General features: G+C 36.1%; 1 protein-coding gene across 3 annotated transcripts in view; it reads right to left on the bottom strand.

Moving 5' to 3' along the window:
* Slc39a12 (solute carrier family 39 member 12) overlaps positions 1-21,005 on the bottom strand; it is a 65,374-nt gene that overhangs the window by 5,416 nt on the left and 38,953 nt on the right. For all 3 annotated transcript variants that reach the window (XM_071619707.1, XM_071619706.1, XM_071619705.1), the window contains 2 exons: positions 19,529-19,687; positions 17,724-17,911 (listed from right to left, as the gene is read on the bottom strand). In XM_071619707.1, the coding sequence (XP_071475808.1) occupies positions 17,724-17,911; positions 19,529-19,687 (347 nt within the window). The remainder of the gene's footprint in view (positions 1-17,723; positions 17,912-19,528; positions 19,688-21,005) is intronic.

Here is a 21,005-nt window from a genome sequence, read left to right on the forward strand (position 1 = left end):
TTTTTTTCTTTTAGGAATGCATAGCTTTTGATATCATGGACTTTTAGAAGTGATTTTCTTCTCCATCATGAAGCCCATTTGACAAATGATTTATGCCATCTTCCTCTCAAGAATGTCCTAAAACCCATGATATATATTTGCATCAGATAAACAAAACCATCTTTGTTCCTGAGAAATAGGATGAAGAAGAAAATTTAAAGACTTATTTTGAAGGAGGTCCTAATTTTGCTTAATCTCTGGAGAGCATCCTTGTTGTTGACTGTTTGCTGTCATCAAAGACAAAGTAAGCCATTTATAAAAGTGATGAAGTTAATGCTAACCTTAGTTTGGCTTCATTTTTTTTTGCAGAAAATATACATCTAAGAATAAAATAGAAACTTGTTGGTTAAAGTCATCATTTGATTTGCAAATTTCCAATTACTTGTTTGCATGTGCAAACTATATTCTTAAAAGTTGATTATCTGGGTCTCCTGGTTTCTAGTCTAATATATAAAAGGGCTTAGAAATGAGCTCTCTGTCCAAACATGTTAAAGAAACAAAAAAGACCAAATGAAAAATAAGTAACTTTTCTTAGACCCATCAAAGAAGAAAGATCACCAGGCATACCTCAGAAACTGGACAAACAGCATGGTGGATTCAGAGATTCACAACTCATCAGGAGCAAAAGCAGGAGCAGAAACCAGTGCCTGGGCTAGAACACTTGCTATGATGGATGACTTTCTGGAGGCTTGGTGAGGACATCTTTAAGAGTTAAAAACTCCAGAGGACCCAGTCATAGAGATTGTTGGGAGTCACCCCGGCTCCAAAGACTAACTAACTTCACCGTCCCCCAAGAAGAGCTGTCCAATGGTGAGCCCTGCTGACTCGCATGATCCTTACCCACCAATCAGACTAGCCCTGCTGACTCTCATGATCCTTACCCACCAATCAGAAAGCGCCCCGTGCAAACTGTCAAACCGCCCCCCAGCTCTATAAATGTGCAGAGCTGTTCCTCAATAAAGGGGCACTTCTCCAACCATGAGCCTTGTCCGGTCGTTCTTTCAGAGATTGTCCAGCTTTGGTGAATCATAATTCTAGGAGCTCCACAGTCCTCACCATGGAGATAGATTCCCCTCCAGTTTCTGACGGGGGGAGGAGAAAATGAACCACTCATAAATATACCAGAGCATTCAGCTCTTCTTAACAAGTCCTGTTCTCAGGGAAAACTAGTAAACCTGAGGCTAACATGCATGGGTTTATCGGGAGCCTAATCTACCTCCAGTGCCCCCTAGTCATTCTCTCTTATGTGGGTGGGGGTGGGGGGTGGGAGGAGGAATGAGAAGCTCTAGTGAAGTGTGGTGATCACAGTCCAGGGCACAGGTTCACTGGGAGATTGAGCCCTATCAAAGGACTGTAGAACCCGCCCCTCCCTACACCTTACTAAGGTTTGATTCAATTCAATTCCTTGTATTCAGTATATCAGCTCCACTTTCAACAAAAACAAATATATATATATATTTGTTTTTATATATATATATAAAAGACAGTTTAGAGAGACTGAATAACCCTCAGAACTGGCATCAGTGGCAGGAATGTTGGCTTATAATGGCGAGAGATTCTAAAATACTATGATCAGCATGCTTAAGGGACTTAATAACATATAAGAACAGATGGACATTGTAAGCAAAAATATGGAAATCCTAAGAAAAACCAAAAACTAAAAAAATATATATATTAGAAAATAAAAACATGATAACAAAAACCAAAAGAAAAGTCTTTGGTGGGCTTATTAATAAATTGGATGTGGTTAAAGAATCCCTGAACTTAAGGATATTATAAAAAAATCTTCAAAAATAAGCAGAATTTTTTAAAAAAGACTTTTTAAAAAACAACCCAGAATATACAAGAATTTTGGGACGACTACAAAAGGTAAAACAAATCATAAGGAGGAGAAAGAGAAAGAGGAAGAGAAGCAATATTCTAAACACTAATAAGAATTTTTCCAAGTAAATGTCATACACCAAACCAGATATGCAAGACAAGACGTTCAGACTAGCATGAAAAAAAATAATAAAAATCAAACGAAGGTACATCCTTAAGAAAATCTTGAAGGAGACAGAGGGATGAGACTTATTTGAAATGTCCTCAGAAACCATACAAGCTGGGCTGGGGTTGTGGCTCAGAGGTTGAATGCAAGCCTAGCATGTGTGAGGCACTGGGTTGGATCCTCAGAACCACATGAAGTAAAATAAAGACATTGTGCCCACCTATAACTAAAAAGTAAATATTAAAAAAAGAAAAGAAACCATGCAAGCCAAAGAGGATGATATATCTAAAGTGTTAAGAAACAGAAATCCCACCAACCTAGAATTCTATGTCCTGCAAAATTATACTTCAAACATAAAGAAGAAATCAAAATTTTCTCAGAGGAAAAAAAAAAAACTGGAGGGAATTTGCTGCCAAACAAATGAAACATGCCTTCTGAGAAATGGCAAAATTTCCTAAGAGAAGAAAAGAGACACAGGTCCAAAACTTAGATCTACATAAAGGAAGAACATTAGAAAAAAAATAAGTGAAGGTAAAGGAAACTTTTAGTTTATTATTCTTAATTAACTTAAGAGATAATAGTTGTTTAAAATAATATAATAAATAACATGTTCAAATACATATGCTTATGTATATGTGAAATGATTGAAGACATGACTAAAGGGAGAAGAGGGAAGAATTAAGAATATTTTGTTATTATGAAATGTTTGTATTCCTTCTGAAGCACTGTGGTATTATTAGAATGAATACTTGGGATTAATTGCAAATATATATTGCGATTAATAGAGGATAGAGGAAGATATACTATGCTAACACTAATCAAAAGAAAGTCAAAGCTACTATATTACCTGTAGGCACAGCAGACTTCAGATGAAGAAAACTTGTCAGAAATAAATGAGAAATCATATAACAACAAAGGAGGCAACCCTTTAGGAAAACATAAAATCCATAATGAGTATGTGCTTAATAACAGAGCATCAGAATACGTGAGGTAAAAACTGAACCAATTGCAAGGAGAAACAGTTTAATTCAGTATTTTATTTGGAGACTTTAATCCCCCTTTATCAGAAATGGACAGATCTAGCAAGCAGAAAATAAAGACATAGTTGAATTCAACAGCACCATAAATCAACTGGGCGTAATTGACACCCATTGACTACTTCATCCAATGAGAACAGATTAAAAATTCTTCTCCAAATCAAAGGGAACATTCACCAAGATGGATAAGACATAACAAATTTAAAAGCATAGAAGTCATGATATATCTTCACTTAGAACATATTGATTAAACTAGAAATCAACAACGGAAACAAAACTAGAAAATGCCAAGATACCTTGAAATAAAACAATACACACCTAAAGTCACACATGAGTTCATGAAGAAATCTCAGATTTTTTAAATGGATGAATATGAAATAGAATTTATTAAAATTTGTAGAATAGAGTAAAAGTAATACTTAGGGAGATATTCTCAGCATTAAATACACACATCAGAAAAGAAGAAAGATTTAAATTAACTACCTAAGCTTCTGTCTTCGGAAACTAGAAAATGAATAGCAAATTAAATCCAAAATCAGCACAAGAAAAGAAATAATAAATATTAGAGCAAAACATTAGATAAAGAAGTTGAAAGTAGGTAATCAATTCAGAAATTCAACAAAACTAAAGATGGTTCATTGAAAAGACCAATAAAATAGATAAGCCTCTAGCCCAGCTAACTAGGAAAGAGAGATGACATAATTATTAATATCATAAATAAGAAAGGGGATGTCAGTACAGATCTCATAGACATTAAAAAGTTAACAAAGGAATATTATGAATAACTCCATCCCTATACTAATGCCTTTAAAATAGATTAATGCCTTGAAAAATACAATCTGCCATACCTCACACAAATAACATTCACTCTGAATCGGCCTATATCTATAAAAGAGATGGAAACAAACTAATAACTTCCCAAAAGAAAAAGTGCAAGCTCAGAGGACTTCACTGATGAATTCTACCACTTAAGGTAGAGAGTATAACAAGTCTTGGTAACCTCTTCCAGAAGGTTGAATGCAGAAACAGAGAGAATACTTCCTCTTTTTATGAGACCAGTACTGTCCTAATAATAAAAACCAACAACATTACAAGAATTAAAGACTTAAAACGAATATCTCTCAGGTTTATAGAAGAAAATAAATCTGCAATAAAATATTAGAAAAATCAACAGTATTTATCAGCTTCCCATCACTATACAAAATACCCAAGATGATATACAGAGAAAAAGGTTTGCTTTGGCTTACAATGTTTGAGTTTCCAGGTCATGATTTGGCCCCATGGCTTTGGGCCTGTGGTGAGGCAGCACATTATGGTGGGAGCATATGGCAAAGAAAGACTGCTCTCCTCATGGCCAGAAAGGCAAAGAGAAGAAAAAGGGACCGTGGTTGCACAGTTCCCTTTTAGAGCATGCCTCAAAAGATCTAGGGACCACCCTCTAATCCCCATTTCCAATGTTTCTACCGCCTGTCACTAGCAACATACCAAGGACCAGGTCTTTAACACCTGGGCCTTTGCAGAACATTAAAGATCCAAACTACAGTAAAGTTCAACACTATTTAAAAAGAATTATATGTATATACCACAACCAAGTGGGATTTACTCCAGGTATGCAGACTAGTTCACCATTCAAAAAATCAATGTAATTCATTATAGCAACAACTAAAAAAAAAAAAGATCACACATTAATAGCCACAGGTGCAGAAAACAGTTGACAAAATCCAACACCCATTCCTGATTAAAAAAATAAATAAACTCTTAGAAAATCAGGGATAGGGGAAATCTCCTCAACTTAATGAAGAATATTTATAAAAATCTATAGTTAACTTCCACCTAAGTAGTGAGAAACTAGAAACTTTTCTACTAAGATTAGGGAGAAAAGCAAGGATATTCCTTCTTATTTCTCCTTTTGGAATTATCCTGGAGGTCCAAGCCAATGCAATTAGATAAGGCATGAAAACAGAAGGCATTCATACTGTGAAGGATGCAATAAAACTTTGTTCACAGATGACATAGTCATCTATTAAAGAATATCCAAAAATGATTGACAGAAAATCTCCTAGAACTGATAATTGATTACAGCAAGGTTGCAGCATACAATATACAAGAGTCAATTACTCTCCTGGACACCATCGATAAAAAGTGGCATTTAAAGTTAAAAACACGTTACCGTTTCTCTAACATGATAAAAATGACACACTTAACTATAAGTTTCACACAATATGTAAAAGATCTATATGAGGAAAACTTCAAAACTCTGAGGAAAGATATCAAGTATCTCTGAAGACATGGAGAGGATTCTATGTTTAAGAATAGGAAGATTTCTCACAAGTTCACTTATTCCTAACTTAATATACAGATTTGATAGAAGCCAAATCAAAATTCCAACAATTTACTTAGTCGATGTAAATAAGCCAATTCTAAAGTTTATGTGGATAGAAAAGAAGACTCAGAATAGCCAACTCAATATTGAGTGACAAGAACAAAGTCCGAGAACTGGTAGTAACCAATGTTGGCTTTCATATTAAGTTTCAGTAATTAAGCAGCGTGGTGTGAGTAAAACAACAGACAGATCGATCAGTGATCAAAGAGAGAGAGAGGCAGAAATGGGCCCATTTTAACAAATAGCGCTGAAACAACTTAGTATCCAAATGCAAATAAATAAATAAATAAACATTAATCTAGATATGGATCTTTCACACTTCTCCAAAAAATTATTTCAAAAAGGATCATATAGTCAGGCATAGTGGCACACACCTATAACCCCAGACAATTGGAACCCTGGGGCAGAAGGATGGCAAGTTCAAGGCCAATCTCAGCAACTTAGACACTCTCTCTCAAAATAAAAAATAAAAAGGGCTGGGATATTTCTTAGTGTTAAAGCGCCTCTGGATCATAGACCTAAATGTAAAATGCAAAACCATGAAACTTCTTGAAGATTATAATAAACAAAGTCTAGGTTTTCATTTACATGGCAATAATATTTTAGACAAGACATCTATCTTAACCCATTTTAGGTTGCTATTACTAAGTACCAAAGATTGAGGAATTTATAAAGTTCTTGGGGCTGGAGTTGTAGCTCAGAGGTAGAGTGCTTGCCTGGTATGTGTGAGGCACTGGGTTTGAATCCCAGTACCACGTATAAGTAAGAAATAAAATGAAGGTCCACTAACAACCAAAAAAAATTAAACAAACAAACAAATAAAAAGAATAAAGTTTTCTTTAAGTCTTGGCTCTGAAAGACAACGAAGTTGAAGAGGAGGCCACCATACCTCCTGAAGTATGTCTTGCCAGTGGGGACTCTTTGTAGGTCCCTAGGCAGTATAGGGTACCACATGGAAAGACAGAACATCTTAGTTAAGGTCTTTCTTTCTATAAAACCACAGTCCCACTAAATCAGGGACACACCCTTACCGACTCAAATAGCTATATTTTCTCACAAACATTCCACCTTCAAATACTGTAACTGAATTAAGTTTCAAACCTCTTAATACTTCACAATGAGACTTAAATCACAACATGAAATTTGGTGGGGACACTCAATCCACAGTAACAAAGACATAATCTATTAAATAATGAACTGATAAACTGGGCTATAATAAAATTTAAAACTTCTGTTTTATGAAAGACAATGTCCAGGTAATGAGAAGATAAGCCACAGAGAGAATTTTTGCAAAAAAATAAATAAATAAGTTTTATCTGATAAAGGACTAAAATTCAAGGAACTTAAAACACAACAACAAGAAAATGACAACTAATTACAAAATGGGTCAAAGATCTGAACAGACATCTCATCAAAGGAGATATACAGATGGCAAGTAATCATGAGAAAATATGCTCAACCTTACATGCTATTGGGGAACTGCAAATTAAAACCCTGAGATACCACCAAACATGTATCAGAATGACCAAAGTCCAGGACACTGACAACACCAAGTGGTGCTAAGGCTGTGGGAATTGCGGTGGGAATGCAAAGTGTCACGGCCACTTTGGAAGACAGTTTGATGGTTTCTTATTAAACAGAACATATTCTTACCAAACGATCTAGTAGTCAGGTTCCATGGTGTTTAGCCAAAGGAGTTGAAAACTTAGGTCTACACAAAATCTGAACAGGGAAAACTTATTATGTGGACATAAAAAAACTGCAGCTTTATCCACAATTGCCAACATTTGAAAGCACCCAAGATGTTCCTCAGTAGATGAGTAGTTAAATAAGCTATGGTACATCCAGAGAGTGGAATAGTATTCAGAACTAAAAGTAAATCAAGCCATGAAAAGACATGGAGGAAATTTAAATACATAGTACTAAAAAAAAAAGAAGGCAATGTGAAAAGCCTGCATATCCTAGAACTGTGTGACATCTGGAAAAAGGCAAAACTATGGGGAAAGTAAAAATAATAAAGGTTGACTGATGCTGGGGAAAAATAAGGATGAATAGGAAAGGACAAAAGATATTTAGAGCAGTGAAACTACCTTGTATGATACTACAGTGACGGATAAATGTTATCATAGGTCTTCCTCATAGAATGCATGACACTTAATCTAAACTACAGAGTGTCAGTATAATAGGTTTGCAGATGGTATTGGATGAACCAGCAAAGTGTAGGGGGAAAATGGTAGGGTGTGTTTGTGTGTAAGAATAGGAAGCATATGAGAATTCTCTAGACAAACAAAAAAAGAAAAAAAGTTATCTTTAAGTCTTGGCTCTGAAAGACAATGAAGTTTAAGAGCAGGCCACCATACCTCGAGAAGTATTTCTTGCCAGTGGGGACTCTTTGTAGGTCCCTAGGCAGTACAGGAACTGAATTCTCAGTTTTGCTGAGAGCATAAAATTGTGCTAAAATAGTTTATTAATTTTTGAAAATCCACTTCCCAGTTACACTAGCCTCATCTAGCCTCATTGCTCAATGGCTACACATGGCCAGTGGCCTCTGTTGTAGGTAGTATAAGAAAAAAGAATAGGATACTGATCTATCCCTAATGTAAACTGAAGGAGTGCTCTTACCTTTGCAGAAGATACACACATCTGCCTGGAGAAGACCCAGAATGTTATGGATCATCATTTTATGTCCCACCCATACATTACTGTTACTCTAAAAATAAAAAAGGAAGGAAAAACTGTAACATATTTTAAGTTACAGAAGTGTTTGGTATCTAAGTCCAAACTAGACTGTGCCATTTGAATGTCTTCTATTTATACTCAGGACAAGATTCAGTCCAAGTATTTTCCACATTAGAACCAACAATGTATTAGATTTTGTTCTAATGTTGATCACTGATATGAAGTCATTGGAACATCTTTCTATTGTTAAAAAAAATGGATAAAGAAACAAAAGAACTAATCTCTTGAACACTCATATGTCTGTATATTTAGAACAATATTAATAAGGCATTCAACTAATTTTTCTCTTGATTTTTGAAAGACTGTTGGTAATTATTGGTTGATAGCGTGATTACCCAGAGACACATAGGAGTACTTCTATATGCACAAATTGCGTATGATTCTTCATGACACCCAGAAGTTTACCCATTTTTTGCGAAACCTAAAAATCTGTGTAATTCTTTATCTATGCACTGTCTCCAAGAAAATTCACAGAAAAAGTTATCCATGAAATCACAACATGCTAAAAAGAATTAGTAAATTAGAAAAATTATTGCTCATTAATATATATTTATTTATTAATAAAATTTAAAATTGAAGAAGCAAGAAAGAGTCACTGGATGAACTAAATTCCAATTTCTGTTTTTAGTGAGTTTCAAGAACAAAACAAGAGAAAGGGGCTTAGGTGGTTGGTGTGGAATCCCTTTGACTTACAAGTTGGTCTCCACTCTCTATATTTAATCCATATAGCATTATATTTTTAAAAATACAGATTATAGTACATATCCTTCTGTTAAATAATAATTCATTAAGCAGAATCTACATTGCTTTCTAGTCCCAAGATATTTAAAAATCCAAATAAATAAATTCAGCAAAGTTGAAAGACACAATCAGTACAGAAAAGTCAGACGCTATCTATTCACAATAAACAATCCAAAAGGGAAATTAAGAAAACAATTTTATTTACAATAGTACCCAAAAGAATAATATATGTGAGAATAAAGTCAACTAAGGAGGTGAAAGCCCTGTACAGTGCTATGATATCAAAGTGGTTTGTCCTCCCTAGGTCCATGTGTGGCTTGGTCTCCAGTGTGGCAACATTGGGAGGTAGTGTGGACTTGAGGTGGGTCCTAGTGGGAGGTCCTTAAGTCACTGTGGAAGCAGCCCTTGTAAGGGATTACCATAATTTTCCTGGAACTTGAGTTAGTTCTCATAAGAGCAAGCCTGACCACCCAATTTGCTCTGAAGTGAATCTTATCATGCCATGATGCCACCCATTGTTAGACCCTCCTCAGAGCCTGAACCAATGGGGCCACCTCTGAAATGGTCTCACCAATGGTCTCACCTCTGAAAGCTTCCACCATCACACTAGGGGCTAAGTTTCCAGAACATGGGCCTTTGGGGGACAAACCAAGTTCAAACCATAACAGGGTCATTTACTGCTTGTTAAGGATTCATTGCCATTACATTTCACTTAGAAACATGAAATTCTGTGTTATGTTTAGATCTCAGCTCTCATGTTCCATAAGTAATCATAAAACAGTCCATTTCTGGAGAATTGGAAGCCCTGTCTTTTAATCGTCTGCAGTGTTATCTACTTGTGATTGATCTAAAAGAGATGGAGAGACACACATCTAGAGTCTCCTTCCCTTTGGGGAACCTGGCTGATCCTCTGATTAGACCTGGTTGGAAAAGAAAACACTTTCACAGAGATTAGGTTTTATCCTCTGCAAAATCTCAGGAGGACCTTGTAGGATTTCTCTTCTACAATACTCTGGAGAATGAGAATTTGCTCTTGAATGTTCCTTTTTAAAAAAACATACAAATTCTTGCTTTTAATAATCCCAAGAGTTTAATTCAATAAATGTTTGGGGTCTGACTATAAAGTTTTCCCTTTTCTCTTCTGGACTTATTTTCTTGGTTTCCCCTTTTGACACCCATGAAAAGGGAGATGTTAATGTATGATTTATTTTAGAATCATATTTGATTAGTAATAGTAGGATCCTCAACACAGATTACTATGTTGATTGAATGGAAATATCCTAAAATTGATGTAGTCCCATTAAAGACAGGTCCTATTTTGAATTGAGATAGTTTTCAATTTGTAGCTGTTTAAAAAAAAAACACTTTAATATAGCAGTGTAAATCTTTCTCATCAAGCCAGAAGGCAGGGACCACAGCTCTCAGTACATGTGGGATAAGCAACTGGAGACTTTCCTCAAGGTAACCTTTAAAACTGCAACTTTTCAAACTTTAATATCTTGTCAATATTCACATACAGGATATTATAGGCCTATAAAATCCCAATGATATCTTTCCAAAGCAAGTCATGATGCAGTTTGTAGCAAAAGATAAGTGAAAATTTATCCTCTGGAAACTGAGTTGTAAGATAAGGATCCTATCATCATCACATATAGTTAGGAGTGACAGAAATGGGACCTGCTTTTAGCCTCCATTTAATAATTTACCCCTCCATTTGTCCTAGGGGAAACAATTCACTTAGATAAATTCTTAATTCTATAGTTCAGGAAAAAGATAGCCATCAGCCAGCTTCAGTGTTTTTATAAGAAACAATTACTTTGGTTGGTGTGTGAGAGGGAGGGACAGAGAGAAAGTGAGAAAGAGAAAAAGAGAAGTTCAAGAAGAGCTAGAAGAAAAGAGACATTAGAAGAAGAAATGCATAAATAGTTCCAGTATTCATTTATTAAGTCATAGAGAAAGTTCAGCATTTATCAAAGTTAGGTCTATTAATCATTATCTCAGTAGAAATTTTTTAAGGGTAGGGTTTAGCTGATTTTGACACAAAGAGAATAGAAATCTTTCAAAGTTGTTGGTAAGAATGATTCATACTTCTTGCTTTTATGAGGAAATAATTGTGAATGTTAAATTATATTTGCTGCCTGAAGTAAGTTTTAAACGTGGGTCATTTCTCAGCAAAGAGTATTTAAAATGATGCCAGTTACACTCATTGATTTAAAATATTATGCAATATTTGTTACAAACAGTTATGTATTTAAAGGTTGCTTCTTATGTCTTTTTCATACAAATTGTCCCCTCCACATGATGGATTGTATTTAAAGGATGTTACCCAGTTATTGCCACACTTATAAGAAAAGGTGACTTACTTATTTTTTAATGGAAAGGTATTCATTTATCAGACTCAACTTGGTGATTCTGTATTATTACTGAATTGCATTGAACTTATCTTGATTTCTGATTGACTCAATCAAACTCAATAAATTAAAGAAAAGGCATGAGGACCAGTAATGTACCTCAGTAGTAGAGTGCTTGCCTAACTCAGTTTGATGCCCAACGCTATGAAAAAAAAAAACATAATGGGGAGAAGAGAATGGAATCAATATCCTAAAAGCACACGATTATAGTTTAATTTTATAATCCTGTTATTAAACAAAGAGAAGTCTGTTTTTTCAATTAATGTTTTCACTCAATTTACTACCTTGAAGCCATTGCATTTACTAAACTAAAATACCTCTAAAGAAGCCAATGATCTACTTGATCTGGACTACTGATTTATTGGCTAGGTTTCAGATCTTATTTTGCATTCCTGTGTATTTTTTAAACATAGAGAAAATTAAGTTTATATTTTAAATGCTCTTTATTTGCCTTTCCCACAAGAAAAATTGCATGGAAATTAGAAAAATCTTCAGGGAAAATATGGCTGAGATATCCCTTCTGGGAGATACTTCCTAGAAAAGGGCAGGCAATAAATTGTTCTCCATTCTTTCTGAGTTTTCCTCCATTACTATATAAGTGAAATCAGCAGCAATTGTCTTGAAGAAGGAGAGAATTTTCAAAAGAGCATCCAAAATGTAGGTGGGGGGAAGATTTGGAAAACTATGTGATAAGGAAGATTGGGCAGGGGCAGGGGATAGATTGGAAATAGGACATTTGGTTACCTGTCAGTATCCATGTGGCATTGGTCCAGGACCTATTTCAGCAAAATATGCACATGGTCAAGTCCCTTAGAGAAAATGGAGTAGTATTTATATATAATCTCCACATATCCCCCCATATACTTTAAATCATCCTGATTATTTATAATATCTAATGTGATGCAAATGATGCATAAATAATTGGTATACCATATTGTTTAGTGAATAAAAAGAAGAAAAATGTCTGTACATGTTCAGTACAGATTCAATAATTTTTCAAATAGTTTTGATCTGCAGTTGGCCAAATCCTGGAGATACAGCGGGTCACGTGAACTCTCAACTAATTTGCCTTGAATTTCCATGGAGCCAGCACCTCAGCTTTGTTTTGTTTGAGTTTCATTCTGCCTGCCTTCCCGAGTATCCTCCACCATCAGCTTAGGTTATATTAATGTAGAAAACACTGGGCAGGTGTCTAGTTCCCCTATTCTAAGGACATCTCTTGGTACATTTACAGGACAGCCCCTTGAGGTTTCTACACATAGGTTGCTATGGAAACAGTTTCTGTAGGATGTAAAGCCTAAAAATGCCTTAAAATTTCAAACATTGATTTCAGATCCAAAAATAAACTTTGACATAATCCATTTATGTTTTATAAATTAATTAATCTGTGCTTTATATAACAAATCATAGTAGTTAATAAAATGAAATTTCTCTATCCAATCTGCTGAAAAACAATACTTGAGGGCTTGTGTCTTCCTTCTGCATGAATTTGTAAACTTTAAAGAAGTTGAATACAAGAAACCCTCTAGAGTTCTAATTCTGAGAATTTTCTTAGAAGGAACTTTGGGTTCTGAGAGAAAATAAGATATTCTTGATGCTGAGGATGTAGCTCAACAGTAGAGTGCTAACTTAGCATGCATGAGGTCCTAGGTTTGATCTCCAATGCTGCCACGTTTGATCTCCAATGATGACCAATATTCAAATGTATTAGAGTTCATTCATCAAAATTGTCAATCTTTTTTGTGCTAAACCATAAAATAAGTCTCAAAACATTTCAGTTGGTTAAAATGGAATAGAATATACCCTTACTCTAAAAGGGAATTCAATTAAAATCAACAACTAAAATATTTTAGAAAGAGTCTGCATACTGATAGGTAACATACTTCTATAAAACCCATAGATCAAAAAGGAAACAAAAAATGACATGATAAATTTAATTTAAAATGATCAATATTGAAAACTCAACATATTAAAATATATGAGTCAGCTAAAGCAGTGCTTCGAGGGAAATGTATAGCTTTAAATGCTAATATTAGAAAATAATAATGATTGAAAATACATGATATAATATTTTACCTCATAAAGCAAAAGAATAAAAAGTAAATACATTTAAGAAGGAAGGCAGTAACAGTGATTATAGTGGAAACAACAAAACAATTTAAAGCATTGATACACAGTCATTACTAGTTTCTGCAATCATCACATCTGTGCTTCCTGTGCCTATAAACCTAGGCACAGTTAGATTGTGGATTGTGTTCTTGGGGAGAATGAACCAGGGAATAAAATAATGTTTCCATTGAACATAAAGCTATGACCACTCCGTGATCATCTGGGGTTCCCATACCAGTGGATCAAATACCAACAACATGTCACTACACTGGTGGGGGTCCTCATGAGAAGCTAGGGCTACTGCCACCCAATGGGGGAAGAAGGAACCTATCAAGAAACTGGGGGGGGGGGTCCTTGGAGCCTCTCTTGGTGATTTCAAGTCTGGTATAATGGTAAACAGGCCACTAGAGGAAACAGGACCGGCTAAGGACAAAGCAACAAAGACTCAGACTTCTCAGTGAAGAGCTAGGCTTCCTCTTCCAGGAAGAGAATCTATGTCGGCCAAATGCTGCCTGGAGGGGAGGAGGATGAAGACTGGGTGCTGGAGGACCGAGATGCTCAGTATCAGATAAGGCCTCCAGAGCAGCAGGTGTTATGGTTTGGAAGTGAGGTATCCCCTAAAAGCTCCTGTGTGAGACAATGCAAGAAGATTTGGAGGAGAAATGATTGGGTTATATCCTTAACCTAATCAGTGATTTGCTCCTTGATGGGATTAACTGAATGGTGACTGGAGGCAGGTGGGGTGTGACTGGAGGAAGTGGTTCTTTGGGGGCGTGGCTATGGGATATATAATTTGTATCTGGAGAGTGGAGACTCTCTCTCTCTTTTTCTTCCTGATCATCATGTGAGCTGCTTCCCTCTGCCACATACTTCCACATGATGTTCGGCCTCACCTGAACTCTAAGGAATGGAACTGGTCTTCTATGAACTAAGATCTCTGAAACCGTGAGCCCTCAAATAAACTTTTCCTACCCTAAAATTGTTCTGATCAGATTTTTAGTCACAGCAATGAAAAAGCTGACTAAAACAGCAGGGTTTGGCACTTATTCTGACAAGTATTTTGTATTAGGTTCTCATGGAGTTTTTTGACTGGCTTCCGTTATAAGGGGGCTTTGGGATGGAGGGACTTAAAATTAAAAGAGGTCATGAGCATATCTGAGCGGTAGAAGGGGCCAACTGTTGATGGAGGTCACTGTGTTACACTCTATTCTCAAGGCTCCTACCCTAGCCACTGCTGCAGAGATCAGTTCCACAAGGGTGTTGACTAGTTTTGTACAGATCCTTGCTTCAGTTCTATACCACATTCCTTTCTCCTGTTTTGGGGCTCTCTGATGTCTTGGCACATAAGCCCAGTGTGAGTGACCTTGGTGCTCTAACATGCTTAATCTAGGAGTGTGGAGAGAAGATACTTGTAGGAACAGTTTTTAAAAATGGGACAAGAGCCCATAGATAAAGGCCTTTTCACTCTCCAGGTAAGTTTAAAGTAAATTTTTAAGGCTTCCTCAGAGGGTCCTGGGAGATGTTCCAGAGTACTGGTCAACTAAATAAAAACACATTACTGTTCCGACTTATGCCTCCCTGTTTCCCTTTCAGGACTTCGCTTCTGCTCTCTGAAGTCATCTCCCAACAGAATGGCTTTCACACTCACCCTTGTTTCTGGTTTGCGGAAAACCCACTAGGACACTGATCTTCATAGCAGAAAACTGATTTCCTGGGGCCACACAGGCTGCATTCATTCTTGACTTCTTTAGAAATCAATCAACGCAACTGGAAGTCAGCATGCTTGGGTTTAGGCCTTCCACTTTGGAGAAAAGGCTGGCAATTTTCCCCAGAGAAGACTTTCTTCTTTGTTGACCTCATAGCTAATGGCCCCATTCTTGCCTCTCATTCTTTCTCTTTTAGGAGTTTGAAATAACACACTCCATTTCTTTGAAACGAACAAACAAACATCTAGCTAATCTTTTCACATTAACCCTGCCCAGAAAGTGCCTGGTAAATATAGCAAGTAACAAGTATTCTAGAATATTCCCCTTTACCCTTCAGTTGCCGTCATTTATTTTCTTTGCTGTTTCACAGAGTCTTGGAACCTTGTTTTCTTCTCTTTAAACGACAGACTGTTTTCTTTGGCACAGCCCCAGAATATAGCAATAGTTAAACTTGCTGCTATGTGAAAGAGCTGTATTTGTTTAGAAGTTACTCAGAAGGCCGTGAGAGCAGGCGACCTGGATTTTCGGAAGCAGCCCCAGGAAACTCAGAGTATTTACTTTCCTGTTTTTTTGCCAGGATACGGATTTTTTTTTCCCCCTCTTGGCCAATAGTCATCTGCAATAAGGTCAAGATTTATGCTAGCTGGAGTCTCCTAGGGTATCAGCTACATTGCTTTCTTATAAAGCAATTACTTACTCTTACCAGATAAGTAGCAGAGACATTGAGGAGAAAATGACATATTTAGCTTAGGGTTCTACATGACAAATGGCTCTTGATAATCTTCCCAGATCAATTTTGGAAGCTTAGACACCATAACAAAGAAAAAAAGATTGAGTACGTACATATACATCCATCATACTTGAAGAGAGATCCAGTCTGGGTTAAAAACAGAATAAACTTCCAAAGAATACAGCAACTGCCCCCAACTGACCCATAAAGAAAACAGAAACTAGAAATCTGAAAGTCAGAAGGCTCAAGAGTGAATCTGAAGATTGATATGTAGACATTTTAAACAAAGGATAAACCATGTCACGTAATGGTGAGTGACAGTATGTTTTTGAAGTCACAAAAAGCTGGTAATCTGAATTTCTCATATGGGAGGGATCACAGGATGCTGTAACATTGACCATAGGTTGGGGGATGGGGTTGAGATGGGGTTCAGAACGGGCGGTTGAATCTACTCCACTTTTAGCTTCATTATCAAAATTAATAAAATTTTTCTGAGCATCCCAAATGATGACATTTCTAAATATGGGTGTACATTTGGTAATGATCTCAGCTATTTGAATTTCATAAGAATTGAGGAAAAGAAATACATAGGAGTTTAAAATGATGGTGTTTACTCTGAGAGTTCCCTTTCTACAGTCTTCTAGAATGTACCATTCTGATTGCATCAGCCCAGGCTCCTGATTGCATAATTTTTTTCTTCATGAAACATTTCCTTTTATTCACTCTTGGGGCAATAGTTGAATTCTGCTTGTCTGATCTATTAGACATATTACTTGCAGCATTGCTTAGTTTGCTTTATCCTCTCAACATATAATGACATAATTTACTCCAATTTAGATTGATTTTCAGTCTTCAATACTTCTTTTGCCAATTTGTTGAATTTTTATCTGCCTTAGTCCAAGCCATCAGAAGGGATAATCATTAGGATCTTTACCCTGAAAATATTTTGAAGTCCAACAGAGGGCAATCTGAAAAAATAGACTGGTATCTTATAGGGACCAGAATTTAAGAGGGGAAAAATATAATTAAAATAAAAGTGTAAAATTTCCCAGAATCAAATCCTTTATAAGACTATAGAGAATGAAACATGATAATTGAGTTGTCGTTAGTGTCAGTGAGGACCTCTTGAGGAAACATGTTGCATTTTATAGAACAAATGCTATCATAATATTTCTCATTTCTCATTTCTTTAGCAGTTAAACTCAAAGATGAATTTTTATTTTTAAAATAAAGTGGTTGATTAAATCAAACAACCATTGATGATAAATTCCATAGAACTATTTTGCATTATATGAGTAAAATAGTTATTTAATAAAACACTTCATTTGTCAATTGGGGGTCCAGGCATTATATACAAGATGCAATACTGGAACAGAATAAGCCACTTTTTGATAATTATAAACATTTCTTTCTTTACACTTAGGCCACTAATAGAATGTCAATATTTTCTGTACCTGAAATTATGTTATTTTTTACTACAATTTACCTTATTGGATTGCACAGAATATTTACTTAGTCATTTACATATATTATTATCTATATTCTTCTTATCTTGTACCTATTTAACCTTTCATCTTAATTGCTTATTGCTTCCCCCACTCTCTCTCTCATACTGGGGATTGAATCCAGGGGCACTCCATCACTGAACTATATCCCCAGACTTTTAAAATCTTTTTTAAATTTTGAGACAGGATCTCACTAAGTTACCAGAGGCTGGCCTCAAACTTGCAATCCTCCTACCTCAGCCTTCTGAGTTGCTGAGATTACAGGCATGTACTTTTTTAAATGCTTTTACATTTTCAGTGTTTACAAAACAAAACAGAAAATCCAAAAAAGCTTACCATTTCCACCAGGGATAAATACAAGAACATTCCAGCAGTGACTGTTAAGATCCAGTCTTGGACACATGGATCAGTGGACACTGAGAGGCCAATGTATAGTCCTACGAAGGCAGTTAGAGCACTTATAAAATTCATCAGAATGGCAGTCTTAATAGAGAGTCCAGAGCTTAAAAGCACAGCAAAGTCTCCTGAAGTTTAAGGGGAAAAAAGAGTATAATTATCATTTAACTAGTGATGCCTGAAAAGTAATGTGCTATTCGGTTGTTTCTAATTTCAGAAGCTGGAACCAATTTCGTTTGTAAAGTTGACTGATAAGTTAGTAAAAGTGTTGTCCTGTATTTCTATAGGATTTTCAGCAAGTTCATTCTGCTGATAGAGAGCTGCAGTGTGAAAGTCTATTCCTTTGCTTCTCCTAAATAGAGCCTATACAGAGAGGTCTATGATATATTCTTCAGTTCCTGATAACCCATGCATTTTCAACTTAGATAATGCAAAATAGAGTCACTCAGGGTTTATAATAGTATCCCCAGGGTTTCTAAATATTTTTGCCTGGCAATTTGCTAGGGGAAATCATGACATTATATGGGCTTCAATGACTTACTGATGCAGAAACTGCTGTTGGGAAAGATAAAACCAGTTAAGAGATTTTTAAAAAATTCATTACAAGTCAAGAGAACAAATCATTTTGCTGCCTTAATAAGTACAGAAAAGCAACCTTCTTCCATACATCCCTGTCCTCTAAATAAAGAATGATCTATTAGTAAATCTCAGAGTATCTATTTCTTAATCTCAGGGATTAGAAGAGATGAACATCAAACAAAGAGACAGCCTGGCACTCTACTTCCTAGTTCCATTACATAATGGGTCCCATGAATACGTCTTGAAGTAATTTTGTGGGTCTGCTGCAGACTGTCCCACAGCCCTGTGATTTTGGATCAAGGATCAGCCACTATCACAGTAGCTACACATAGGGCTGTAGGGTACAGTTTCTAGATCAGATATACATAAATAAGCTCAGGATAAACTACTCCAAGAAAGATGAGTTAACAACCAGTCAGTAACAGGACTTTGATCAATGAATACCCTTGAGCAAGGGGTGGTCCAAGGGGCCAGGTAGGCTGAAAGTAGAAGCAGAAAGAATGACTGTGAAGAGTCATGTCCCTGAGGCACATTGTGTGTGTGCATTCACAGACACAGATCCATCTCTACTATTTCTGGGTCTGCTTCAGAAATCTTTATTCTATCCCATCTTGGTTCCTGGGAGGCAGGACTTGAATTACAGGGCTATTAAGATTATCCAGAAAAAAAGTCTTATATGTATCTGCTACCATATGCCTGTCATTTCAATTTTATGCTTGGATTTAAACATTTTGTTTAAATCAAGTTGGTAAAACCATGGGTTGGTTTCAATTTAAATGTTATTTTATATCATTGGCCTGATTTCTAACATAATGGGTAAAGTTCACTCTCTTAATATTTTCCCACATTTAGCATGCAGAATTTAAACTCCTTGCCAAAGTTCTATAAAATGAGAGTTCTCTGAATGACTCTCTCATACAGAATTCTCTGGAATCCATCGTCATTTCTGGACTTGGGAAAGATCAGAAAGGAATCGACTTGAGTTTTATCTCAAGGTATAAGAATTTTTTTGTGCCTTCCTTTTTTATGGTTTAAATAAATCATAAACATAAAGTATTCATCTTTCAATTATATGTCGGAAAAAGAATCTAAGTAAACCCTGGCTAGAAATATATTAGGACCTTTCTCAACAATTAGCAAAAGAGTGATTCTATTGTAAGACTTACCCATCTCGTGTGGAATTTCGTGGCACAAGATAGCAATTGTTGTGGTCACTCCCGACTCAGATGAAGAGGAGAAAGCTGCTCCTAGCACTAAGCCATCTGCAAAATTATGCAGGCTGTCCCCAACCAGAATCATTATGGCTAACAAGCTAATGGTTTTGCCTATGGAACCAAATAAAGGCATGAGAAGCATTAGCAGAGTACTACATATTTCATGATATCCTTCAAATCTGACCAGTTTTCCCATCTGCCCTTGACATTTTTACACTGCATCTAGTTAAATAACCCTACTCTGTCTCAGCTTTCAAAATAAATCAGGACTAGAGATGCAAACATGGTAGCCAATACACTTAAAGTGGTCACTGTTTTCCCTGCTGGTCTGATAAATAATGAGATAAATTCTATGCTGGTAATAATTATTTTATCACCTGTCCAGCTATGCCAAAAGAAACAAAAACAATGTTGTAACCTCCCCCAATACTACTGATGACCTTCCTATTTGTCTTTTGTATTTAAAAATAACTTGAGAACTTTGCTATATTCAGAATGCTTGTGTCCCCACCCCCACCCCCACCAAATTCATATGTTGAAAACTATTCTCCTAATGTGATGGTATTAGGAGATGGAGCCTTTGAGAGGTGATTAGGTGATGAGCACAGAGTTTCCATATATGGAATTTGTGCCCTTATAAAAGCAATGGCAGATAGCTCCCTTGGTCTTTCTGCCACATGAAGAATCACTGAGAAGGTACCATCTGGGAACCAAAAAGGAGGTCTTTGCCTTTGTGACATCTTGATCTTTTTTTTATTTAATTTATTTTTTTTATTGGTTGTTCAAAACATTATAAAGCTCTTGACATATCATATTTCATACATTAGATTCAAGTTGGTTATGAACTCCCAATTTTACCCCAAATACAGATTGCAGAATCACATCGGTTACACATCCACATTTATACATAATGCCCTATTAGTAACTGTTGTATTCTGCTACCTTTCCTATCCTCTACTATCCCCCCTCCCTCCCCTCCCATCTTCTCTCTCTACCCCATCCACTGTAATTCATTTCTCTCCTTGTTTATTTTCCCATTCCCCTCACAACCTCTTATATGTAATTTTGTATAACAATGAGGGTCTCCCTCCATTACCATGCAATTTCCCTTTTCTCTCCCTTTCCATCCCACCTCATGTATCTGTTTAATGTTAATCTTTTCTTCCTGCTCTTCCTCCCTGCTCTGTTCTTAGTTGCTCTCATTATATCAAAGAAGACATTTGGTATTTGTTTTTTAGGGATTGGCTAGCTTCACTAAGCATAATCTGCTCTAGTGCCATCCATTTCCCTGCAAATTCTATGATTTTGTCATTTTTTAGTGCTGCGTAATACTCCATGGTGTATAAATGCCACATTTTTTTATCCATTCATCTATTGAAGGGCATCTGGGTTGGTTCCACAGTCTAGCAATTGTGAATTGTGCTGCTAT

Source organism: Marmota flaviventris, chromosome 12, assembly GCF_047511675.1.
Source record: "Marmota flaviventris isolate mMarFla1 chromosome 12, mMarFla1.hap1, whole genome shotgun sequence".
In the NCBI taxonomy this organism is placed as follows: domain Eukaryota; kingdom Metazoa; phylum Chordata; class Mammalia; order Rodentia; family Sciuridae; genus Marmota; species Marmota flaviventris.